The sequence below is a fragment of the Manis pentadactyla genome, chromosome 9 (assembly GCF_030020395.1).
Source record: "Manis pentadactyla isolate mManPen7 chromosome 9, mManPen7.hap1, whole genome shotgun sequence".
Lineage (NCBI taxonomy): Eukaryota > Metazoa > Chordata > Mammalia > Pholidota > Manidae > Manis > Manis pentadactyla.
In genome coordinates this window covers 115,026,395-115,053,887 of record NC_080027.1, presented here as the reverse complement: position 1 = coordinate 115,053,887, position 27,493 = coordinate 115,026,395, and the positions used below count along the sequence as shown (strand labels likewise).

The following is a 27,493-nucleotide window of genomic DNA, read 5'->3' as shown; positions in this document are numbered from 1 at the left end:
GGTTCCCCTTTCTCCGCATCCCCGCCAGCATTTGTTGTTCTGTCTTTTCGATGCTGGCCATCCTAATTGGTGTGAGGTGATATCTCATTGTGGTTTTGATTTGCATTTCTCTGATAATTAGGGATGTGGAGCATCTTTTCATGTGTCTGTTGGCCATCTGAATTTCTTCTTTGGAGAATTGTCTCTTCATATCCTCTGCCCATTTTTTAATCAGGTTATTTGCTTATTTGCTTTCTGGGTGTTGAGGTGTGTGAGTTATTTATATATTTTGGATGTTAACCCCTTGTTGGATATGTTGTTTACAAATATATTCTCCCATACTGTAGGATGCCTTTTTGTTCTGTTGATGGTGTCCTTTGCTGTACAGAACTTTTTAGTTTGATGTAGTCCCATGTGTTCATTTTTGCTTTTGTTTCCCTTGCTCGAGGAGATGCGTTCAGAAAGAAGTTGCTCACGTTTATAGTCAGGAGATTTTTGCCTATGTTTTCTTCTAAGAGTTTTATGATTTCATGACTTACATTCAGGTCTCTGATCCATTTCGAGTTTACTTTTGTGTATGAGGTTAAACAATAATCCAGTTTCATTCTCTTGCATGTAGCTGTCCAGTTTTGCCAACACCGGTTGTTGAAGAGGCTGTCATTTCCCCATTGTATGTCCATAGCTCCTTAATCGCATATTAATTGACCATGTATGGTTGGGTTTATATCTTTACTTCTGTTTTAAATTCTGTTTTTTCTGTTCATTATAGGACACCTACAATGAATCATAATGCCAAGTGATGACACTAAAGAATAGTGATTTGTTTTACTATTTGTTTTCTCTCCCCTACAGGGAAAGAATATCAAAGAAACAATCAGATTCTGTTTAAGGATTAACTTGATTTGTCTATACTTCATTGTCCAGTGGCAGTGGGTCCCTAAATAGCTAACTGCCTCCCTGCATATCTCCCAAACTATCTTTCTCTTGGGGTCAGGTGGGAGCTGACAAGCAGCAGCTCCAGGCATTTGGAAGACTTGTACAATGAAAAAAGCACTAAGGTGCACTCTCGATTTTACTAAGAAACATAGAAACTTCTCAGAGTCATCTTCTTCACAATAAAACATGAGGAAATTCTAGTTGAGGACTGAGATAAGCTAATCAGTCAGCTTCCCTAAAGGACATCAAACCGATGTTGTACCAGCTGCCCATATTCTGCAGGATTTTCCAGGGAGTCAGGTCCTGGAGCAGAAACAGTTACCAAGGCCACGTTCTTATTTTCATATTTTCATAGATCATTGAAGTTTTATTTTTGTTCCTCTGCAGTTTTTCTCTTTTAAATTTACCTTTTCTTTGATCATACCCATCACAGTAAACTCAGATCCCATGGCTAAGAGCAAATCACAAGGGAGCCACAAAACCAGCAGAGGAGCATGAACGCAGAGGGATGAAGCTGGAGGCTCTCCTGGGCAGGACTCCCTGCATAATCTGTAGTCTAATGAAAAATGAACATGCAGGATCTGTTGTTCAAAATCAAGAATTTCAAGAGGGCAACAGCAGGACATTTAACTAAGCAGAGGACCTTTCGGAAGCACAGGGCCTAAACAACTAATGACACAGGCCCATGAAGCTGGTCCTGGTCCTGCAAGACACTTGCCAGGCTCACCAAAATGGTAAGAAAGCCTTCTCCGGAAAGCACACTGGGTCAGCAATGCTGGCTTTAAGGAGAAATGCAAATCACCAATAAATCAAATACATGGAGATGAAATAAAAGCTGCTTGGAGGTACACAGATAGCTCTTTGCAAGGGTGAAGGAGTGCGGAGATCTGTTCATTCTTATCCTCCCACTGACTAGCAAAATGTCTGACACGGAATAGGTGCTTAATAGAGGTTGCAGTGAAAAACAATGCAAATGGAACTAGCATTTTAATCAATGACGTCCCTTTGAGAAAGCAATTCTTCCTTTCAAAACTGCTGTTTGTTGGACACTCGTTTTCCTCTCTCGTCTCATTCTATAAGAAAGTAACCACACAAAATAGTGCTTGAGATTAAATCCCAGTTATCACCAGCATCTTAAAGTATCTGAAATATCTGGCAGAAACCACTCTGTTCTCAACCACCAACAGAAAGAGAACAAGTTCCCATCCACCAGCTGGAGCTGGCCAGAAGGATTCGCCATTCTCAGCAAATTATATTATCTACAGGGAATTCATGCTGAATCTTAAGTCTCACTTGAAGGGAGTCCCTCCGTGCCAGCCCACGGGTAAACTTTAAATAGCCATTAAAGTGACATTTCAAAATAATAAAAGAACTCAAGAACCGGAGGAACAAAATAAATGGTGTTGTAAAAGGAAATGGAAACATTACCATAATTAGAACTTTTAAAAGAGACAATTTAAACAGGGGTTGAACACTGACTTGCTTACAATAGCACTCAAGGCAGATTGCAAGAGTTTAAGTGGGTAAAGCATCAGTATTTACAAAAAAGAAAAGGTGAAGAAAGCTTTTGTAAGGTCACTGAAACTACTTCTTGTAACCTACTTAAAAAAAAAAATTTCAAAACACCATTTTGGCCTTTACAGGGATGTAACGTTTTACCTAATAATCTGGCTTTGCCATCAATATGCCATAGGCTAAAATATGTAACTGGAAGAAGAGGGGCCCCCATGATATTAACATTACAAATGTAATAACTCCCTTGCCACTCACCATCACAAAAAAAAAATATTCACTTCCCTTCTACATGGTCTCTAAACAGTGCAGTTTTCAATGTGGGTATTTATCCCCAGTGAGCAGAATGACACATAAGTCCAGTAAATTCAACTACATTTAACATTGCAGGGTGCCTGCCCATAAGAATCCATACAGAGATTAAGTACTGTTTAAATCCTTCTGATAATTGCTAGGCAGTTTGTACCTAGCGGACCAGACTCTAGCCTCAGTCCAGTACTCTGGAGAAGTTGGGAGATGGCACGGAATGGGAATCCAAAGAATAGGGAGACCCACAGGCTGAGAAGGCAGAAAATGGGAGGCAGCACCCACTGGATGGAGGGAGCCTGGGACAGTCTGATGCAGACCTGGAGTTCCCTCCAGATGTGCCACAGGGCTCTAAAACCATCCCATGGCAAGGGGAGCAATGGTCTGGCTGCAACCAGTGGTTCTACTGCTTTGCTTTTATGCAGCGCTCAGTCCCCGGAGGGCAGACGGCCCCACCTCAGCAGGCAGGCTACAAACATGTCCTGGAAAAGAACGAAAGGCTATCTGACCTCAGTAGGACAATGAGAAGCTCCTTTGCACTATGCAAACATACCACTCGCCAGTGAGTAATGCAGAGACAAACATGTTTTGGTAAAAGAACAATGCCCCAGAATTAAAAATCTGAGAGGCCAGGCAGGATGTCAAGCAACTTAAAACTTCGAAGCCTAAATCACTCTTAAAAAGTTACTTTTTCTTTTAAAAGTTTTCTCTTTAGTATTGAAAAAAAAGAAAACCCGAAGAGGGACTTCCTCACTGGAGAAAGACTTGGAAAAAACCCAGACCTAATCTAAAAGTGGAGACGTTGGCCGGCAGTTCTCTGGCTCCCCTTGCTATTATTAAGTATCCTTCTGTTTGACGAAGAATTTCTCCACCTCTCACAAACCGTCTTTTCTCTCTGTGTCCAGAAAAATCTGAAAACCATGTGTTTATACTGAGCCTGTTGCTATGCAAATCATTAAAACACATTACAAACATCTTTCCTTCGAGTCAGGAGAACATAATGGAGGAAGATGAACGGTTAGCAAGAGTCCCCTTTGCTGAACAGAAAAGCTGGCAAAAAGGAGTACGTGAAGCAAAGCAAAATGGAAAAAATTATGGTGGCCTCATCCCCTGAGTCATTTTAACCAGAGGGGTAAAAAATAATATTCTTAAAGCCCCCGAAATTAATACATCTTTCAATTTGGAATGGCGTTAATAAACTCTGGTCTTAATCTCTTTGATTCCTGTGGTTTCACGACTCTCCCTCCATCTGTCCATGAGTGTGTGCTTTTTCACCACTTTTTTCACACTTCTGTAAGAATATCAAGAAGGATTTCTTTTCTCTTAAGTGTACTCCTGTGTGAATTCTTCTTCTGATATCTTTTGCCTTCTCATTCAATTGTTACCTAAATGTACAGCCTGTTGTCCATTTCTTATGCTACTCAATCATCACATCTTGGTAGACTGCCTGCACCTCTGAAGAGATTTGTTATTCAAAAGTCGTATCCAGGAGACAAGATGAGACACATCATGTCAAAATTAATGTCAGAAAAGCACAGCTGCTCTGTTTTCTAATTTAAAAAAAAGTTTGGACTTGATCATTTTAATATAGCCAAACACCTTCTTCAACAGTTTGTACTCAACATCATTCTCAAATTTTTATTGTGTTGTTCTGAATACTCAAAGTTTTGAGGATGGAATTGTCTGGGGACAGGAAATGAAATACATGCCTTTTAAATGTATCTTAGTTTCGTCCCCATGTGTCAGATATATACGTGTTATCTCTCTTTTACACAGAGTATTAACTTCAAACACTTTGTTCTTCTTCAGAGAGAAAAAATGGCTGGTGCCCACTAAGGCTCTAGAACCTGTTTTATTCTCAAATAGAAGCAGCCAAACCATTGCAAACATGTGCTGGGTGAAAACAAGTTTGGTTGGCTCCAGACAAAGGCTTATTTTTTAAGCACAGATGATTGAATAGCTGTCTCTTCCAACTGGCTGCCCACAATCGAAGACAGATTTCTATTTCTAATCTATGCAAATATCTTACTTTACAGGGCATCACAAAGACTGACTCTTTTGTGTTAGACACCACAGATCCCAGGTGCTCTGTGGGATGTGAAAGTGCATCTCCACCTGAGATGCCTGGTAACTGACAGCAGCAGATGACTGAGGAGTCACTCACTAACCCACTGCCAATGAACGTTGTTGGGGCCTTCTGTGGAACATTCCCCTGGAATCCTGCCCTGACACCACTGCTTATCCTTAGCTGCTCTGCCTGGAAGACAGTGTCAATATTCAATTGGGACCCCAGATGCTTCTAAAACCTCCCAAGAAGGCTCCGATTCCCACAGGTTCCTAATGACTCTTAGTAGCATTCTTAACCTTGAGTTCAGCTCATTTATGCACCTATAACACCAAGTCCAGAAACCTTGAACATTCAAAAATGTTATTCTGTCCAAATCAGGTCAAGTCTCCTTTGTACTCTAGTACATGTGCCTTGAACCCATGGTAAGTTTCAGTGACTCACAACTGGGTCATTGTTAGTGGCCCTCAACCTCCCAAGTGTATATTCATCCTTTTCTCTTTTCTTTCTCCCTCTATCAATTTTCCTTTCTTTCCTTATAACACTTTTTTTCTCTTTTTTCCCCACCTCCCCAGCTTAAAGGGGAGGTGAAGAAAAAAGTATGACTTGCTCTGATTTCCTAATGCCCCTTGGAGGCAATGCTGAAAAAACAAACAAAAAAAAGACATAACTCTTCATGCCAATCCAGCTCCTAAAGCGAAGGTTATACCTGAAATCTACAGTTTAGTTCAAAAGGTAAGTCTAAAAATGTCCTTTAAAGTTTTAAATTATGTTAGTTCTGTGTTTAAATGACAGTAACAGTGTTTGCTTTAAAACTTCTGTTTTGGAAAACACTTCTTTCCCTCTTTATCAGACTTCATCTTAAATGAACCAAGTTAACTGAGCAAAAAGAAATTCAGAAGACAAAGGAAAGAAGTCCTTCTTAATCTCCAGCTCAGGAACCACCACCACCAAAAACCTTGGCCCTACACCTCAATTTTTGAGATATAAACACATCATGTTTCAGCTTACGGATGTACATATTGACAGTCAGAAATAATGCAGCATTAAGTATACTTACCTGGAAAATTTAAAACCGTAAAGAGCTTTAAAAGTTAACTAATTTATCAATTCCCACGTCTGGATGAACATCAGAACCATCTGAGGAATATTAGTTATTTTAAGCAATACATCCTCACCTCCAGCCCTAGACATTCCAATTCAGACTTCTCAAACAGCCCTAGAATCCATATTTGTACTAGATGTCCCAGGTAATTATGGTATAGCAAGCGTGGTCTGTGTGAGAACCACTGATCTATTCCAACACACTATCCAATACGGCGGTCTCCTCTTCAGGACATCACACCAGCTATCAGCTCTGTGCTAACAGACTGGACGCAAGCCTGTTTATAAGTCTGCTTGTTCTACTTTAATGGTTTTAATTATTAGAAGCCATGTTCTTATGTTGAGCCAAATAACCAGTTTTTCAACTCGAACTTCACTTATTATTGGCCATAATTTTGTGCACTGGAGCTGACAAAGAATTCCCTCCCCACAGGATTCTTCAAATACCCCAAGGCTACTACACCCTTGTAAGTCTTTGTTTTTCTAAGTTAAACAACCTTTTTCTTTAACTTCACTAAGCACAATGTCTGAGTCCCTCGTCATTTAACTGCTCTTCCTTAATAACAGACCTGTCCAGAGTAACAACACTTGATTTTTTGTCTTACAGATGATTTTCCCCACATACATTAATGTAAAGTCCGTGTTTCATCCTTGTAGCTTATCACCTTGTGTTTAACGGTCCAAGAACCACGAAAGAACAAATAGGTATTATCTTAATGTTGTGTTCCTAACACTGTGTAAAGTACTCAAGGAGAATTCAAGAGCCAGAGGAAATTTTCCCATTTTGAGAAGTTAATAATTTCTTGTACAGAAAGGACTTAGTGAAATAACTTGAAAATACTACATGATAATGGTCAACTAAGTACCTCTACTGAATGACACCCAAAAGATTGAACACAGGTTTTCTGGGTCAGACTGTGAGCTATCTCATGGTCTCTGTTTACAACACGGTCTCCTATTAAACAACAGTTTTTAATTTAAAAAAAGATCAAAACCATCACCTTAAAATGTATATATAAACCTTTCAAGTGCATCCTTATTTCAGAAGTTTAACATCTAAGAAACTCCCCATGCAATAATCTAGAAGAATATGGTTCCTTCTTCCCAGCATGTCACTGGCATTGACTCCCAAGCCCTCTGAGCAGCATGATCTGAGTAAACAGCAAAAAGCAGAAAGTATATGCAATTCCCTTAATTCCTGGGAATAACCATTTGATGAGAAGACACCTTCCTCCTGCATATTTAATGGAAAACTCGTATCAGTAAGTGAGTTGTACTAACAGCAACAAAAATGCCCTTGTTTCATTCACAGAATCACAGACTCCCAGAGCTTTCAGAACCTGTGCAAATCCCTCACTTCACAGATGGGGGGGAATATCATTTCACAGCTAACAGGTGGTTTCTCCCATGTGAAGCAGCCAATGGGCAGGAGGGGGGCCGGCCAGTCCCCGGGTCTCCTCTCTGCTGTTGGCTTTCTGTCTCCTCCTACATAACCAAGGACAGTCAAAACTCCCGCCCTCTGGGTGTGCTCCTCCGCCCGATTCCCACCTTCAGTTACCTTCTCCATCCACACACCCCAAGTCTGACGGTACACTGGGTTTGGGGGTGCTCTGAGGGGACCAAACAGTATGAGGTGATTAACTTTTCCTTAAATTCTAGCATACCTATGTTACCCACAGTCTCCAACTAATATTTTATGCTGCTAGACACAAAATTCTACCTGACTCAGGATCACTGCTCCCTTACGAGCATTACAGCGAACCACAGGGTTTAGCTACATGGACTCAACCAAAAATGCTAAAGCTGCAAAGCACCTGGCAAATAATCCCCACGTGGTAAATAATCCTCCTCCTCACTACACACACACACACACACACACACACACACCCTAAATAAAGCATCTCCTCTCTCTCACCTGAAGCCTCAGAGTTAATCCACACCCCACAGAAGCACGTGCACTTACCTTGTGGCCTCTTGCTGAAGCCATGACACATTTGGCACATAGAACATGACCCCAAAGAAAAGGAGAGGCTCATTAGCGAATTTGTCCAGATGTTTCTTCAGAGGTTTCTCCAGCTCCACCCATCGTGCTTGCTGGCTCTTGCTGAGGAACCAAAGGCCAAAGTAGTGCGTCTAGACAAAAGGGTGAAATAGCATCAGTTCGTGCTTACGTGGGACACCCCAACACCATGCAAGAAGCAAGATTCCAGTACCTTTCACCACTGCTGGTTCCCAGCCAATACACAAGGCCCCGGCTTTTATTTTCTTATTTTGGGGCCCAGATGCAGGCCATCCTGCAGTCCACCCTTAGCATCCAGACGCAGTCCTCACACCCACTGCTGCTGCCCATACTGTGGGAACTGATGGCACCTATGTTAGGTAAGGTGGGTGGTGCAGGGTGGGGACAGTACTGGCTTTTTCCTAAAGCTCTCAAGGCTGGCCTTCCTGTGCTTTCGGAATGCCTCGTGAGCTCACATGGAACACACTGGCAAAGGCGGACACACAGCTCTGGCACCTGCTGCAGAGTAACTTATTCCTCAACCCCTATGAAAAACTTTCTGTCAACTGAAAGTCTCCGCATTGTATTTTCATACAGTACCAGATTCAAACAGAAAATCAATTTACTCCTGTTGGGTTTTAATGAAGTACTTGAAAAAGCATCGCCCTCGACTCCTTCATTATACATGAACTGCAGCAAATCTCTCATCCCCATTGAGCTTTGAGAGTGCAAGCATCTTCTAGGACTTCACAGTTGCCACAGGGGTTCCCACTGGCTGGTCTTGCAGTTAATGGTGGGATTTGACAGATGAAAGTGAGATTTTCACCCTTAAGACTTGCAGCCTCAATCCGTTTAGTTTTGAGCAACGTGCTAAATGATTCAAACCGGTAACATTTAGGCATCCAATCCTGCCTTTATATTAATGCATGCCAGGATTTCAAGATTAGCACAACAATCACCAAAAAAATCGATCACTGCTTTTGAAGCATTCTTTTATATTTCAATTAGAGCTTAGAATGGTTTACAGCACACCTGGAAATTTGCCTTCAAAAGACTGTTTTCATTACAGGGTTTAATTTTCAAAGGCATTCTTGTGGTGATGTTCCCACTCCAGCTGGCTGCCACCTCAGTGATACCAAAGCTCAGTCCCTGCCAGATCCCCACCAAAGTCTGCAATAAAATTCTGACTCTGACTTTACTAGACAACCAGACATGTCCTTGCCTACATAAAGCTACAGACCCAACCACTCTTAAAGGATATTTTTAAATGGGTATGCTTTCAGATGGGAGCAGTGACTTGATCAGCTTTCCTGCATGATATACCAAAGGGCAGGTTCACACCAGAAATCTATGCATTTCTGGAGCAAGAAAATGCCGGCGAAGTCAACGCTGTATTTCTATCCACTTAAGACAAGCTTGCTTGAGTGAATTCTGACCCTATTGCTCATTTCCCAGCTGTGGATGAATCCATTAGTTATTCCAATGCCACTGATGATACAGAGGAAATGAAATGTGGCTGAACTGGAAAAAAAGAAAAACAGTCTTTGAAGTCAGTTCATCTCACAGCTTTTATGCTTACTGGGTCAATAATTTGTACAAGTTCCTGAGCCTCCCAGTCTCAGAGCTTCTTCATCTGTAAAATGGGGATGTTTACAGCCGTCAGCCACAGGCTGCTGGGGGCCGGGGGATAATGCCTGCCAATCGTTCGTGTGGCACGTGCTAAGTAACTACTTCATACACGCTGCTTGCTATTGCTGCTATTACTGCCCCAATGTTCAGCAGCATTGTAAATGAAAGCAGACAAGCCTCAAGAATCTCTGTCATCAGCCCCCTGGCATCCCTATGAACCACACAACTAGAAACCACAGGCTATCCGGAAATAAACAGGAAGAAGCAGGCACAGGCAGAAGCTGGAAGGCCTGTAAATAACATGAAAACCTAAAAGCTACAAGAAAAAATATAATCACAAAACTGCGCCTCCCTGAGATTTTCTTTCAAGTCTCATTACAGGTGTTTATGGGACTAGGGAGCGTCGCTCTGATGCTGTCCTGGGGCATCTATGATGCAGGCTTAGGCTAACCTTCAAATGAGGATACCTGGGCATTTAATTTAACAAACTGTCTGAAAAGGGTCCAAGGCAGTTCTGCATTATTCCTTTATGGAACACAGTGCCACGTAAGGGTATTCCACTGTGTTTGGGATGGCTGGGAGTGAGTTTGCATATAATAAATGAGGTAATAGATGTAAACAAGAATGCTCTATATAATAATTTTAGTTGGAAAAGAGCCCTTTTATAAGCCTGGGTGGAGAAAGAGAGGGCAAACTTTGCAACTTCTTAAAAGACCCACCATGATTTATTATTTTCACAGAAAGTATAGTCTTAACATTTGGGTATGTAATTTTATGGCTCATATTTCATTTGAATTATAGCATTCACTCAAATTAGTAACATTTAAATTATAAAGGGTCCACAGTAACTGCATGAACATTCTACAATTGATTTTGCAAAAAAAAAAAAATTTATAAATTTTTAGTGCTTCTGTGCTTTCTGAAGTCTAGAATTTTCAATTTCCTTTTCTCATTCCCACCCTCTGAATCATTAAAATAGACCTGGTTTACTCCGAAAAGACACCCCGAGAAATAATATTTCACAGAGTATACATACACACACACATGCATGCACTGAAAAGGAGGATGATGAGGTACAAGAGAAATCACAGTGGGCAATAGTCTTGAGCCATAATTAATAGTTCAGAGCTCTAAATAACAAGGTAAACCACTTCTAATGCAAAAACCTAGTTCATGGCATGAGATTTCTTTTTGTTGCTACAATACAACCTTTTCCAGAGGACGAAGGATATTTCAGGATGACTCACCATGCATTTATCCAGTGAAATAATTACATAACTACTCAAGAAATGGGATTTCCAATACAGGGTAGAATGGGGGGAGGCTGGTAACCTGCCAGGCACAGTTTCTACCTACATATGGCCAGAACAACCTAATTTTAGAAGTTTAAACTCAGTTATCTAGTAGAGGAAAGTCCATTTAGGAGATCCCCATCCCCATACTGTTTTGTGAAACTATGTCCAAGTCATCTTCTCTATTCCCACCCTACCTCCCTCATTCTTCTTCTGAAGTATTCAGTGGAGGAAAAAGGCCCTGTCTCAAAGTTCTTTTGAAGACCTGCTTTGAGACCCTGCTTGATTCAAGTTTACGACGCAGCCCAAGTTTGATCTGCCGCATCTACACAGTGCCTCACAGGAAATGGAATCAGAACCTAACGTCTCATTTAAACTAACATATGCACCAATCAACTTCCTGTGTATTAGCCAAGTGAACATTAATCCCATCAGGTCCAGCTGCGTCCACACCATTCCTGTTCATAACTGACTTGCCAATTTAAACGCTAGCTGAATTCTGGAAGCTGAGCTTCACTGTTAAACATCGCCATATGGTTGAGGAGAATGTGGTAGATGATTCCAAATAGAAACCACCTCCTCCACCACCATGAGGATCCCATTATACTGCCTGAGTAAATGCCCCAGACACTTGTTTTGTTTATCTCCGAGGGCACCAAACATCAGCTAGGCCCATTTAATCCTCACAATACCTCTGGCTTGAACTACAAATCCCATTTTATTTCTCTAGCTGTCTTTAGAGAAAGCTCTGGTGCCATGAATTCTACACTGAGTCCATTGCAGTACTGAGAAAAAGAGGCAGAAGAACTAGTTCCCGGGGAGAGGAATCACATCTCTGAATCAATTACTAAAAATGCACTAGAAAGAACAATGTAAGGAGAGCCACACAAACAGGTCCTTTATGAGTAGTTTCCTGGTTTATTTGATTTGATTTTTGCATTTTAACAGAGGAAACATAAATGGATGCATGCACTCAAAAATACGCTAGTTTCTTCAGTAGCTGACGGGCATATGAATACTTTAGTGACAAAGATCCCTCTTTCAGTATCATGAAAAGATTCTAGTTAATAAAAAGGCTTTTAAAAATAGTTTGGGTTGTCTCTGATTTGTTTATTTGTAGAGATAGTGGCATACCCCACATTAACTACTAATAGGGAATGCTTTTTGAAGGTTTTGTTTATCCAGTTTCGTGAACGATGACACAGCTTTAATGCTATTTATAAGGGTTACAGTCTTGGCAATTACTAAGGATTAAGTCCATGATCTTATCTCCAGCATATTGAAGAGCTAATCATCCAGAAGCGAGCATTTAAAATATCTTGCATTAAGTTGTATTAGGTTGCCTGTTGTACCCAGTATTCCAGATGAAATGAAGAAATAGAGTTGGTATGCCTCCACATAAAATATACAGGAATTACATAGACGCATGAAAACGTTCACTGAGGCATGGAAAATGCTTCAAAAGATGACTCTAAGCAGACTCTGAAGCAGCCCATCATGCAATTACATTCCAACAGCTTTGAAAAATAAACCACTATACATTAGCTGGGTAACTGTAAAAAACAACTTGTGTGCAATCACCCTCTACTCTGGGTAGGTCTGGAATTTCTATGACTGAGGCATCTATAATTAACAACTGCACCATCTTCATCTTCTTAGCCAATGTCTTCACAAAAGTACAGGAAAAGAAACTCTAGAGTAACACAGACCAAAAAAGCAAACCTCCTAGCCAAGAAGAATCACTCTTCTGAGACTTCACAACTCAGACTATCCAAAAAGATGAAGACTTATGAGTTAAGACAGGGAAATCATATCATTTACAATCTCTGTATCTGGAAAATAGATATGGGTGCCAATTTACCTTACAGAATTGACAGAAAGCAATAAGATGTCACATTATAACCTTTACAAAGACAAAAAACCACACAGAATTCAAAGACTGGAAATTTGCCCTGCTGTCTACTCTTAAATAGATTTTAACCAGTGTTGACTATTTTAGTCCTCTACAGATACACACATATATGGATGTGGTTAGGCAGGCTATAAAATAAAGCAAATTCCAATATTATCTGACAGGGCCAGGAAATGAGGTGTTCCATTTAATCCTTAATGTCCCTAATGTAAATCAGCTTTTCTTGGATGATGGCAGATGCATGTTAAGATTCTGTATCTTTATAAACTCTGGCCATTATGAAAATAGCAAAATGTGGGATATTTATACCTTAGCTGAGAGCTTTGGATAAATCATCTTTTAGTAAAGGCAAAAATACAATTTGCAAAAGAAAAAGGGGATAAATTAGAGGATAATCACTCACATTATGAAGTGATTATATGGACTTTTTTTTTACTCCCTTAAAAACCAGGGCTCTGTGTCCAGCCATAGGAAAGGCCTAAGAGTCAGTGAATTCACCATTTCCAAAATGCTAGATTTCCTACAAAAGCAATGCTCTATCTTAGAGCTGAGCCATCAAGAATTTCTGAATTATTTTCTAAATTATTTATCTCTCTTCCATTTACCATTTTTTAATTACAGTTAAGATTATTCCTAAAAGAAATAATGCTTCTAGCTATTTCTACATTTATTGTGAATTTTTTCTTTTTTTAAATTAAATTATTACTGATAAACAGTCTTATGTTGGTTTCAAATACACAACACAGTGGTTCAACATTTACCCTTACGATCAAGTCCTCACCCCTTCCAGCGCAGTTTAGTGTGAATTCTTTATATTCCTTATTACTATTATTTTATAAGAATAGTATAAGTATATACTTATATATATAAGTATATATAATTACAATACTACAATAAGTATAGTACTTATTCCTATATGCTTGCCTTTCTTAGAGCAGCATTGTTTAGTAGAAACAGGAGCCATACACTTAATTTTAAATATTCTAGTAGCTACATTTAAAAAGTACAGAAAAGTGGAATTAATTATAATACATTTTATTTAAAATAATATATTCAAAATACAATGCTTTCCACATGTAATAAATGTAAAAATGATTAATGAGACATTTTAACTGTTTTTCATACTAGGGCTTCAAAAGCTGCTGTGTATTTTATACTTAACTGCACATCTCAGTTCAAACAAGCCACACTCCAAGTGCTCAATAGCTACAGGTGGACAGCGGCTTTCCTATTTCACAATCGTACATTAATAATGCTGTTCAAGGAACTGAAAGATTTTGGCTCAGTATAAGTTCACAGTTTCTAATAACTAAAGCCGTGTAAGATTGGAATGAACAGACTTACAGAGAGGAAGACCCCAGTCTAACTCATTGAATCCTCCCAGCAACTCATGGGAGTTCCTACTACTACCATCTCCACTTACAGATGAGAAAACTGAGGCACAAGGTCAGTAAATAACTACCCAAGATTACGTACGTAACTAGGAAGCGGCAGAGCCAAGATTCGAACGACGGCAGTTTGGTCCAAGCCATAAACCGCTGCTTCTCTTATGTATGTGTTTTTTAAATATGAGAATTAGTCTTAAAGCAACATTGTTTTAACTATTTCTCTCTTAACCCGGGTCAGGGGTTTTCTCCAACTCTGCTGGTGGGGAGGGAAAGCACAAAGAGACGGGGCTCCAGCAGCCAGCACCTGAACAGAGAACATCTCCATGTACACACGGAAGTTGACCTAAGATTTCTTTTGCTGAAAAAGGTGAAATCCACTGATCTAAAATACGTTGTAACTATCTTATCAGAATTCTAATTATCTGAATCTCTATCTCTTCCTGGCCATAAGCTCATACCTAATTTTCTTTTCCCTGAACTTATTAAAAAAAAAAAATTTTTTTTTCCTAGAGTCCATTTTATTTCCTCTTGCCAGGAATACTGTTATGTACACTTAACTAGCATCTCTGTTCCTATTATCCCAATCCTCATTCTTCTTCTGTTTTTCTTTTCCTGAAATGCAAGGTGACCATGGCATGCTCTGCCTTTAAATCCTCTGATGGCCGTCCATCTCATGCTACCCCAACAGTTCAAAGAGCATTTAAGAGAAGTGTAAAATAATTGGGAAACCCTGAGTTCAACACCTTAAAAAAAAAAAAAAAAAAAAGACTGCTTATGAGAGTGTTTCCCAAAGCATGTTTACCATGGCTCCTTTTCTGCCACTACACATTCCCAGGAATCAGAAGGGTGGAGACGGCCGGCTGGAGTCTGAGCCAGTCCCAGCCCCGCGGGGGCAGGCCGGCCAGCCTGTGCTGTGGTCTCCCCATCTGTAAAACAGAGATGGTGAAACTCCAGCCACCTCAGAGCTGTTCTGAGATGAGGTGATGCATGGAAGGTGCTCGGCACAATACGTGGTCGTTAAAAGGAAGTGATTATTTTACTTATTTTTGTGACACATTTCGGAAACAATGTCCTACAGAATCCAGTTAAAACTCCTCAGCCAGAAACATCAAACCCTTTCAAATCAGGCCCCCACCTGCCTTTCTACACTCCTACCTTCCTGTCACAGCCTCTCCGCGCACCCACAAGTGAGCAGACCGAACTCTGCTCTTCCCCGAAAACTCCATGTGCGTTCCCGTCTCTGTACCTCAGTACAGGCTGCTCTCTTTGCTGTTTGTTGGTGTTACTCTCTAAAATCTAGGGTTTCTGGGAGCAGGGACGCTATCGTATTCAGCTTCCCCTGGGCTTGCCTATATTTGCTGACCATCTGAACCTGGCCTGGGCCCTCTGGATGCCATTTGAAATGGCAGCACTTCAGTGCTTTCAAAACCAGACGTGACCCTCACGTGGTCTACCATGTGGATACCCGCCGTTAAACCTTTGTCAAAACCCACAGGATGTACACCACCGAGAGTGAGCCCTAATGCAAACTGTGGACTTTTGGTGATGATGTATTAATGTGGGTTCATCAGTTGTAACAAATGCCCTACTCCGGTGTGGGATGCCCTACTAACAGTGGGGGAGGTATCAGGGTGGGGAGGTAAGAGGTATACGGAACTCTCTCCATGCTTTCCACTCAATTTTGTTGTAAACCTAAACCTGCTTTAAGAAATAAAATCATTTCTTTAAATTATCTAATGAAATTAAGTATCAAAACACAAATCATAATTAGTATAGGTCAAAAACTAAATCAAAAGTAATTTTCCTTTACTAATATAAAGCTACTGCAGAGTTGAGGATCCCCTAAACTACAGAACACTTCTAATGGCAAAGCCAAGCATCCACCCTAACCTGGTTTCCAAGCCTTCATAGAAACTGAACATTTTGTTATACTCGAGATGGGTTTTCACTTCCTCCTCAAAAACACCACCAACTCTATTTGGAAAATTACCCAAATACAAAGTCAAATGAGTAAAGAAGATGCTTTTATTTTTTACATTCTGTTTCTTTTATTCTTTTATAAAATCCTGGGTAGACAATGCATTCATCCTGGAGGTTTGTATGTGCAACTGAAGAACAAGGTGTTCAGTTGCTCTATCTTATCCTTGAGTTCCAGAGTAGCTAAAGGATTGTTTCCCACAAGGCCATACCTGAAATACCATGTGCCATAGAACAAAGGCATAAAAAAGAAAGTGACTTGCTCTCACGTGGATGCACCTGTTTAGAGCATGTCAAAATAAAGCCAGCAATAAAAGCAAACCCCACCTTAATGCTAGAAGATCAATCACCCTACACATCACACCTGACACCAGAATCTGGGCTTCACTGCTTTATCCTTTGTGGCAACTCGAGGTGTGAAATAGTCCAAGGTTGACCTTTGCCCTCTCATTGAGAGAAACAATAGTCTGCTGAGAGTAATCATTACCCTACACATCTCTAAACACACCTCACCCTGCACCTTACACGCACTACCTGGTGATTCACAGATGCCTTCTCAGCCCCCAAGAATGGTACCTGCTCATTCACATCCTTGTATCTTCAAAAATCCAGTTCCCCATGCCCCAATGATCTTGTCTTCTTTTCCACCTGCTGAACTCTAGTATATCCTTCAAGCCCCTATATGAAGAGTGAAGGCTCTGCTCATCTTTCACTGAGGCATCCACTCCTGCTGCCTGGACGTACTGATCAGCTCTATGGACAGCTGCAGCCCTCAGGCCTGCCCCTGCACTGCATTTTAGCATTGATCACATTCAGTTTTAACTGTTGATTTAAATGCTGGGTTCCCCTACTCATCTGTGTGTATCTTGAAGACAAAACTGTATCTAACTGATATTCATTTTATCAAGTCCTAAAGCAGTGCCTGCTGTATGGCAATTGCTCAAGATTTTCTTCAATGAAAAATTGCCTTTAAGACTCTCAAATTGGAATAATTATGTTATTAGATGCAGTACTACATATTTCCCATACTGTATTTCTTTTCATATTTACAACAGCCCTATATGGTGAGTAAGGTAAGAACAAGAAGCATTATTCACATTTATAGGTAAGAAAACTGATGTCCAGAGAAGTGCAGTAAGTTTTCCAAGGATACGTAACTAATAAGCAGCAGGACTATAATCTGAACCCAAGTCCAAGACTCCAAAGACTTTGCCTTTAACCAACTCACCCACATACTATACTGCCTCCCAATGCATGCGAACAACACTTAATTACTCTAATTTAAGTTATTAGAAACACTCAAAGATAAAAACCACCACATATCCTTTTAAATGATCTATGAAGTTATTACAAGAATTAAACCAATCTCCTGCCCACCTGATCTATAGTATTAAGATTTTCCCTTTATGGCCACGCACATGCACATGTTTAGATGTGTACACCAGAATGTGCTACTAATAAGCAAAAAAGAGCCAGCTACCAGCCAGCCAGGTCAGAACAGGTCACAGGTTTATTCCACTGTGTCAACTACCAAGCTGCACGTATCTGTGGGGCAGGATGGTCTCCTACACAAGGAATAAATGCCAAAGGAAGACTGATCACTGAAACCAAAGTATGAGCACGAAGACCAGCAGGAGACAGAAGCGCTCAGGTGAACAATCCCCCAGAGGATGACAGCCTTGGAGGACACCAAGGGGAGGAGAACTTCCTGACCCCAGTCCCTTTGTGCACATGGAAAGGGGTGAGGAAAGAGATCAAACACCATCATTTCCAACAGATACCAGCCCCCTCCTCTCTATCCCACTGAGGCATTGGGCAATGATGTCACCATGCCCAGGACAACTGCAGAGCTTATCCTTGTCCATAGCAAGGCCTGAACCTCAGCGGCTGGCAGTCATTTTAGGCGGCAACCATTCAACCGCACCACCTCACCCGCCAGCCAACGGGCCGAATGGCTCTCAAGATATGAATGCTTGTGAGCATTTCTCACCAAGGTCTCTTCTCCTGAATGTCTATAAGATGGGAAAAAAAGCGGAGCTTGCTTGTTAAAAAGGACATACTGCAGGAAAAAGGAACCCGCCTCTTCTAGACCCGACTAGCCTCGTGGTCAAGGCTGGGTTTGCCTAAAGCCCAAAGTCCCACAGATGGACTAAAAAAAACAAGGGTCATGAGGAATCTTAAAACCCCCATTTCACAAGCTCCCACAAAAAGCCTCACTGGTCACGTTCACTTTAAATGATTTTTCTCTCCTCCCTCCTCTTTGAAGAGAAAAATATAGAAAACAGAAAATAAAAGCATCTGCATCCATCCCACAGGTGGGAGTTTTCTCCTTGGTATGCAGCCTAATGACAAAACACTGGCCACACACTCGATTATTTTAAAGAGAGAAAACGACATTGGCAAGGAGAGTCTCTTATTTCCAACCCCCTCAAAACCTGCCCGCCATCTGAAGCAAAAAGGAAGCCACCACCGCACGCAAGCTCTAGGTGGTGGTCTTGCTTCTCACAGCAGAGCAGGTCTCCGGATCCACTGAAAGTTATAAGATCAAGCTCATGTTAAGAATCACGGGATCCTTGTAAACACGAGGCTGAAAAGTACAGCAGGTGCCAAGTGACAGCGGCGGAGGAGGGCAGGTCCCTTCAGTGGGTCGCGCTCACCCACTCATCTCGCACACACTTACCTCACGCAGCTCCAGCCTCTGGGCCACAGCCTCCAGGCACTCCTGCCCCGTGCTTTCCACCGACAGGGTACACTCGATAACGTTGCTGTCCAACAGGCGGATGCGCGTGACAAAGCAATTCTTGCTCAGGACGTTGTAGCGCCGTGTCCGGCGGAGCTTCAGGCCGAAAGGCATGGCTATGTGGCGCTTGGACTCCGCCCTGCTTTCCTGGCGCCCACGCCCCCGGGTTGGCCTTAGCAGTTTCGTGACTGGGTGATGATGACACGAACGGCCGTGCTCCTCCAGGTACGGAAAAAGGTGCCCATGCCCGGTGCGGCACTCCGGAGGATGGCTGTGAACAGAAAAGAAGCGGCGAGGTCACTGGCTGGAAGGGGAGCTGCGCACGGCAGGGCACGTGTTCCACACTGTTCCCACCCTGCGGCACAACCCCCCACAGATGAGCATCCGGATCTGAGAACCAGCAGGCTCTGTGGCCCCCAAGCATTTGGTGGAGTCCACGAACTTACATTATCTTACAGGCGTGACCTGATACAACTCCTCCAGCTGAAGAAGCAGGTCAGGAGAGACGAGAAGAACTCGTGGCAGGACGCGCAGCCCTGCAACCCTGAATTCACGGGCTTTTTCACTGCAATCGCGTCTGCTCAAGGAAGCAGCAGTGGAATCTGAGCCCCGTTTTTTCAACTTCTAAATACCTTATCTCATTTTGACCTCATGAACGACTCTATGGAGTACATTTTATGATCCCTGTTTTTCAGATGAAAAAGGTGACTCAGTGATTTAAGTGACTCACCGATCCTGAATTCAAAATCTCATCTTGCTTCACTTTTCACAACACTGCATCTTTCCTGTCATTAGCATTATTTACCTTATTTTTATTTTAATAGTTACTGTATTATCTTATTTACTTAATTATTTTATGCTTATTTTGTTACTTTGTTTTGTTAGAATGGATGATAGAATATGAAGGGAACGCACTTAACACAGTCAGCAACTTACACCTTTTTAAAAAAAATTTTAAATAGATGGAGTCTTTGATGTACTTAAAAAATACAACTCTTTGTTCCCCCCCCTTTTTTTTACCAAGTATTTATTAGATGTGGGGGACCACCCTACCATCATTTTGTTCTTTTACAAAATGCTTGATGAAAAAGCCCTGTCACCAAATGATGGATAATTTAACTTACTAATAACAAGAATTACTGACACCCTGATGTCCCAAATACCAGTGATGATGTTACTGCCATGAGGAACATAAGAAAAAAATAATAACCAAAGTGGCTTTACCATCCCATTCTGAGCCAGCAACACTCTCACTGGGAAGCGCACATTGTATGTACCTTCCAAAGAAGCCAGAAATATCCAGCGTCTCTGCTCAACTTTCTGTTCTCCATTAAGCTCAAAGCACCATCTCTTGCTCATGGGATTGTTCTGTTAACTTGACTCCCTACGACAGGTGGAGTCCACCAGTCTTCACACCCTGCATCCACAGGATTACTCTGTGCCCCTTGACACTCGCATGGATGAATCTGAATAAGTACTTGTAGGAATTCTTGAATTCATAAATAAAATGGATCTGATATTTAGAAACCACTCCCTGCCAGTAGGTGGTCAGGGCGTAAGTGTACAACACAGAAAAACACACTCCCAGACTCCCTTGGCCGGTGTTTGATGCCAGCCCTCGGCACATTCCTTAGCATGACAGGTAGGCTTTATGATGGCTTAAAGTACACATGCCAGAGTCTCTGGCTTGGTAATATCTATTAACATTTCTAAATCACTTTATGTTGGCAGAGTGTCTACTTCCAAGGTAGGCCAACCTGATGATCTCCTGATAGCTGTAGGAGAGAAGATGGAAGGACCCACCCCCAAAAGAGGAAAAGAGCCAGAATTCAGAGTTTACTACTCACAGGTTCCCTCAGCTTGTTGAATGACAAGGCAGAAGACACCAAGATTCTACTCCTATATTAAATGGGGAGTCTCAAACAGAGAAAAATATTTGCTCTGTGAACAAAAGCCACATTTCTAATCCTGGGCCAGGCACTCCACATTTGGGTGTGTCTCACCTTAAACATCTATGAAAGAATGTGACTGGCTTGGTGCACATTTGCCCCAGCCACTATGAAAAACAATCCCTGCTATACATTCTGTAGGACGCCATCCATAACCCACAGTGAAATAAAAAGTAAACTGCACAACATGTATAGATGATCACAGTTTTTGTAATAAACACACAAGCAGGGGGAAAGAATTTAAGTTCACCAAAATGATTAACTGCTTGCTACCTTGGGGCTAACTAGCAGTGATATTAAATAAAACTCTCACTTTTTATTTTTATATATTTCTAAATTGTTCTAACATTTTACAACTGCCTTATAATATTTTTATAAATAAAGATTAGCTTAAGACATATTAACTACTAAAAATGGTATATCAAAAGTAACATCTGACAATTTGGCATTATATCTCCTAGAAAAACCTGGTCATTTTAAGTTTTTTTTTAAATCTTCAATTTGTAAGAAACTTGCCAGGTAAGGTATCAATAAAAAAGCTATAAGAAAACTGGCCTGGTCCTTCTAAAAGTTACTTTACTCTAGAGCAATGACCCCTTTCAATCTCCACGTGAAAGAAAAATAATAGGGGAGACTGAAGGGGGTTTTGCTCTAGAGTAAAGGACACTTACAAATTACAATAAAATGCAATGTGTAAACCTTCATCCGAACCAGCATTGAAAAAAAATAGCTATGAAAGATATGACATAATGCCAAGCTACTTAACACCTCAGTTCACTCATCTGTACAGACAATACCTAGCTCACCTGCATATGAGAAGTAATGGACAAAATGTTTCTGTGGAGCTCCCACAGCTGTGGGTGTGTACCCTTCCTAGTCTCCCTCGTCTTAAGCTGGGCTTGTTCGAAGGATAGCAAAGCAATTATGAAAAGGACTTCAGTATCTTACCATCTGCTATGGAGAAAGAAAAAAAGAAAACAGCAAAACGAAGGACACAGAATTTAATATGAAGCTATGACAGAAATTCAGCAAGTATAAAACTGAACTGTGCATTCTCAGCTCTGCTACATTGTAAGGCAGACCTCAGACATACTTTGGGTTTGGATCTAGACCCCCTGCAATAAAGTATCACAATAAAGTGAGTCAAATGAGTTTATTTGTTTTCCAGTGCATATAAAAGTTAGGTTTACACTATGCTGTACTCTATTAAGTGTGCAATAGCATTATGTCTTAAAAAAACAATGTATATACTTTTAATGAGAAAAAATACTTTATTGTTAAAAAATGCTAACCATCATCTCAGCTTTCAGTGAGTCAATCTTTTTTAGCTATGGAAAGTATTGCCCCAATGTTAATGGCTGCTGACTGATCAGGGTGGTGGTTGCTGAAGGCTGGGGTGGCTGTGGCAATTTCTTAAAGACACCAAAATTTGCCCCATCCATGGACTCTTCACAAACAATTACTGTGTAGTATGAGATGCTGTTTGATTGCTTTTCATCCACAGAACTTCTTTCAAATTTGATGTCAGTCCTCTCAAACCCTGCCACTGATTTAACAACCAAGTCTACAGAAAATTTTAAATCCTTTATCATTTCAATAGTCTTCATAGCATCTTTGCCAGAAGCAGATTCCATCTCAAGGACCACTTTTTTTTCATTCATAAGAAGCAACTCCTTATAAAATTGCAGTAATTCAGTCACATCTTCAGGCTCCACTTGTAATTCTAGCTCTGCTTCTGTTCCCACCATATATGCAGTTACTTCCTCCACTTAAGTGTTGAACTCCTCAAAGTCATCCAAGAGGGTTTCAATCACCTTCCTTCAAACTCCCATTAATGCTCATACTTTGATGTCTTCCATGAAACATGAATCTTCCTAATGGTATCTAGTCCGGTGAATCCTTTCCAGATGGCTGTCAATTGACTTTGCTCAGATCCAACAGCGGAATCACTCTCTATGGCAGCTATAGCTTTATAAAATACATGTCTTCAATAAGGAGACTTGGAAGTCAAAATGACTCCATGATCCACGGGCTGCAGAATAGATCTGTTAGCAGGCACGAGAACAAAATTAATCTCATTGTACATCTCCATCAGAGCTCTTGAGTGATGAGGTGCATTATCAATGAGCAGTAATATTTAGAAAGGAATCTTTTTGTCTGAACAGTTCTCAACAGTGTGCTTCAAATATTCAGTAAACCATGCTGTAAACAGAAGTGTTATCATCCAGGCTTTCTTGTTCCATTTACAGAGCACAGGCAGAGTAGATTTAGCATCATTCCTAAGGGCTCGAGAATTTTTGGGATCGTCAATGAGCACTGGCTTCAACTTCTAGTGACTGGCTCCATTAGCCCCTCTAAGAAAGTCAGCTTGTCCCTGGAAGCTTGGCAACCAGGCACTGACTTCTCCTCTGCAGCTATTAAAGTTTAAGAAGGCTGTTTGCCTACACTGAAAATCTGTTGTTTACAGTAGCCACCTTCATGAACAATCTTAGCTAGATATCTGAATAACCTGCTGCAGCTCCTTATCCACACTTGATCCCTCACCTTGCATTCTTATATTATGGAGATGGCTTCTTTCCCTAAACCTCATGAACCAACCAACCTCTGCAAGTTTCAAACTCTTCTGCAGCTTCCTCACCTCTCTCAGCCCTCACAGACTTGAAGAGAGTCAGGGCCTTGCTCTGGATTAGACTTTGGCTTAAGGGTTTGATCTATCCAGACACTAAAACTTTCTCCATATCAGCAATGAGGTTGTTTCACTGTCATTATTTGTGTCTTCACTGGAGTAGCACTTTTAATTTCCTTCAAGCACTTTTCCTTGGCATCCACAACTTGACTAACTGTTTGGCACAAAAGGCCTAGCTTCTGGCTTATCCCAGCTTTTGACATGTCTTCCTCACTGAACTTAATCATTTCTAGCTTTTGATTTAAAGTGGGAGATGTGAGACTCTTTCTCTCACTTAAACATTTAGAGGCCATGATAGGGTTATTAATTGGCCTAATTTCAATACCGTTATATCTCAGGGAATAGGGAGGCCCGAGGAGAAGGAGAGAGATGGGGGAACAGCTTTTTGGTGGAGCAGTCGGAACACACACAACATTCATCCACTCAGTTCACAGACTTATATGAGTGCAGTTCCTGGCGCCCCGAAAAAACTACAATAGTTAACATCAGAGATTACGGATCACAGGTCACTATAACAAATAAAGTAATGATGGGAAAGCTTGAAATGATATGGGAATTGCCAAAATGTGAACAGACACATGAAGTGAGCAAATGCTATGAGAAAAATGGTGCCAACAGATTTGCTCGATGCAGGAAACCTTCAATTTGCAAAAAAAAAAAAAACCAAAACAACAAACAAACATATCTGAAGCACAATAAACTGAAAACAGAAGCAGTAAGAAGGCAATCATGAGATGAATGTTCCCTAAAAAACCCATCCTAAGTGGGCCAGAAGCCTGTGGTCACCTTCATATCTTAGCCAACAAATAATATACATGTGTATAGTGTCTAGCAACTGTTCTTTTTTCCAGTGGAAAATGGATTCCAAATTGACTTTGGTCTTATAATCCACATGGCTGTGTCTCTACAGTTGACGGCATACCACAGCCTCCCTGACTGTCTTAGGTCCCCCGTTAGAATTCTGAAGGGAAAGATCTGTGTCAGCATCAGATCTGTAGCCGGGCCTATAACCCTGAAGTAGAGCTGTGTACATGGCAGGAAGCTAAATAAATAGTTGTTCTTACAATGAAAGGAAGAATGAATCCTGAAATAGTTGAGTTTTTGACACCAAGGTAGGGCAGAGCCCCCAGGTGACCTCAGTGACACTTGAGGAATTCGGAGCCTGAGAAGGGACTGGCTTTGGGGGGCTTAAGAGTGGATTAAATTGTGGAGAAAGTGATGAGAAGTTATGCAGCTCACTGGTGCTCTTTGGGGGAGAAAGAATTGAACCCAGACTGCTAAAAGAACATTCCCACCACGGGTTTCCCAAGCTGAAGTGTCTTATTCCGGGGGTGGTCTCGAGAGAGATGTCACATCCCATGGAAGTTCTTCACAAAAACTACAATGGAACTATCAATGTGACAAATATTCTAATGTGCCTATGACTCCAAAGGCAATTCGTTGGGACATTTACTCTGTAAACAACAGGCTGTGGCAAAAGACAACACCCGGGAAAGTTTCCTAAAACCCACTCCTGACCCATCAGCTTCCTAAAAGCTCTAAAATGTAAGTTTCCATTTTTAAGTATCAGTTCTGAATTACCAGTATCTTGAACTCTCATTTTTTTTCCCCTAAACATATTAGTGAAAAAACTTGTAAAGGAGAAAATACAAGGCAAACACAGCTTTCTCATAATACAGAAAATGTCATTTGGCTGACCTAATACATCTTTAAATATGAGGGTAAAAAGTGGAGAGGTCTTTCATATTATCCACCAAATACACCTTAATCCTCTCTCTTGAATTACTGCATAGTCTGTATGGAAAAGAAATTAAAATCCAAATCTTAAACATGGTCATCACACTGTCTTTTTATTTCCCATGCTATGTTATATATATATACCTACCCATTTTTTTCCCCTAAAGTTCCGTTCTGAAACCACTCACTTAAGCTAACTGCTGTTCATTGGCATTCTATATTTACCAACAGTCCCTGGGATTTTTCCAGCATTGCTATCATGACCGAACGCCCACGCACACCTCACAGAAGTACGTAACCCTGGTCTGGGTGTGAGAAAGGAAAAACTGATGTAACCCGTCCATCCTGTGTACAAACCTGCAAAAGGCACAGCTTAGTTTTTTAAAAATCTATGTCATTTTCTGAAGGAGATTTTTAAAAGGGATGGATGGGGTGGGAAAGAAAGGCATGTTGAAAATAACCTTCGCTGAGTTCCCCCTTAAAGAGTGGCAGAGAAGAAGTTGGTTTTGTTTGGTGAAAATCAGACTATTAGTTTCCTCTATAACTTTTATTGCTGTAGAATGCCCAGATTAGAGCCATATAGCAAATTCTTTTTAATCAAGTAAAATTTTTGGCAAGCTTTCAAACACAAGCCCCTAACTTTTCAGTTGCTATATAACCACCACAGCAAAAGCAGAATGGTGCCGTTCTTAAATTCCTTCCTCTCCTTCTTAACTCACTTTCAAACATTCAGTGGTGAGACTGAGAGAAACTTGTCCAAAAATAAATTTTCCAACTTTCCTGGGCCCTAACTACGTAATTGAAATGGGCTGGGAATTCAGGCCGTTCTTAAGCTAAGTATCTGAAGTTAGAAGAATCCTCATTACAGTGACACCTACACGGTAACCACATCCCTGCAGAATTTCACTAAAAACCAGGAAATGGAGCCAAAAGATTTTTTGAGCAGTCAAATATCACAAAGTCCTTAATTCCAACATACACTTTGTTCAGGAAACAGAAAAACTGCCCCACAGTTCACTTACTCTAACTTTATATGCATTTATATATGTTGCTTCTTAGCCCTTAGAAGATTTAAAAGAGATTAGGCAAAGCACGAACAGGGGATAAATGGCAACGAGGGAGGTGACAGGTAAACTATAAAAATAAACACTCCACGGCATGGAAGTCTGTGTCGAAATGTCCTGTAGCGAACAGGCATGAGCTGAATAACATCCAGCATTCTCTGGTTGAGAAGGCACAGAATAAATATTATCTTTAAATAGTCCCATCCGTGGTGGCTGAAAAACACAACCCAAAAATGGTCCTTCAGAGGGAAAGCTTCCCTTACCTGGAATCACATTTTCCCCTAAGCAAGGAGTTTATCATTTATTTCTGCTCTCACAGTCAAAGCAAACCAGTTCTATGAAGTATTCAAACATTGCAAGTTTCAGCTGGAGGGGTGGGGGGGGCAGTAAGGGGTGTGGAGGGGGAAGAGGAAATGCTCTAGAAGAGCACGTGGTTTGAAAATAGCCTCCCAAGTAGTTGTTTAAAAAAAATCACCATCCCACTCCATTTTGAGGACCACCTCTCTGAGGTTTCTATAGAGACATGGTCTTTCCGCAAGAAAGATCTTAAAGCAAGAAAATTTTCATCTTTGACTTTACTGCAACGTCTGAGGCACTCAAAGTACATTTTAAATATTTATGGATAAAATAATATGTTCCCTGGGATTTGCTTAAAAACAACAGGAATTGTGTGAGGGTACAGATGATGCAACACTGGCCACGAGGAACAGTTGTTAAGGTGGGAGACAGGTCATGCCAGAACTCACTCCATTCTCTACGGTTTTGTATGGGCTTGAAACATTTTCCTCTTAAATCAAGAAATACTTCTTAAATGGTATTTTGCAAAGTAACCTGGTAAAACACATAACAAGTGTCCACTCAGCAGAGGTGTGCATTAGAAAAAAGGAGTCCGAATTATCTTTCCACCCACACCCACTTGCCCTTCCACATTAAACTTGCATTTAACTCAATCGAATTGACAGTAAGAGTATTCATCTCATTTTTAAAGATGGCAGGGAAAATTCCTTTTGTAGGTAAACTGGTAAGTCGCATAAAATGCAAAGAACCACCAATCAGGCATAAGATAAGGGATCCTTCCCTGTCCACCCTGGGTCACCAACCGTACCAACACACCTGACTCTGGCTTACTTCTCCACTGCGCTTTCTCTGTCTGCTCGTGCCAAGAATGCTTTGTCCTGAGAGCCTCCACCCACCTTTGAGACTGAACAATCTGCAACT

At 41.0% G+C, this 27,493-nt stretch overlaps 1 protein-coding gene across 3 annotated transcripts in view; it reads right to left on the bottom strand.

Annotated features, from left to right (window-relative positions):
• PTPN14 (protein tyrosine phosphatase non-receptor type 14) overlaps positions 1–27,493 on the bottom strand; it is a 164,108-nt gene that overhangs the window by 72,898 nt on the left and 63,717 nt on the right. For all 3 annotated transcript variants that reach the window (XM_036912525.2, XM_036912524.2, XM_036912523.2), the window contains exons 2-3: positions 18,780–19,110; positions 7,866–8,035 (exon numbers count right to left, since the gene is read on the bottom strand). In XM_036912525.2, the coding sequence (XP_036768420.2) occupies positions 7,866–8,035; positions 18,780–18,953 (344 nt within the window). In that variant the 5' untranslated portion in view covers positions 18,954–19,110. The remainder of the gene's footprint in view (positions 1–7,865; positions 8,036–18,779; positions 19,111–27,493) is intronic.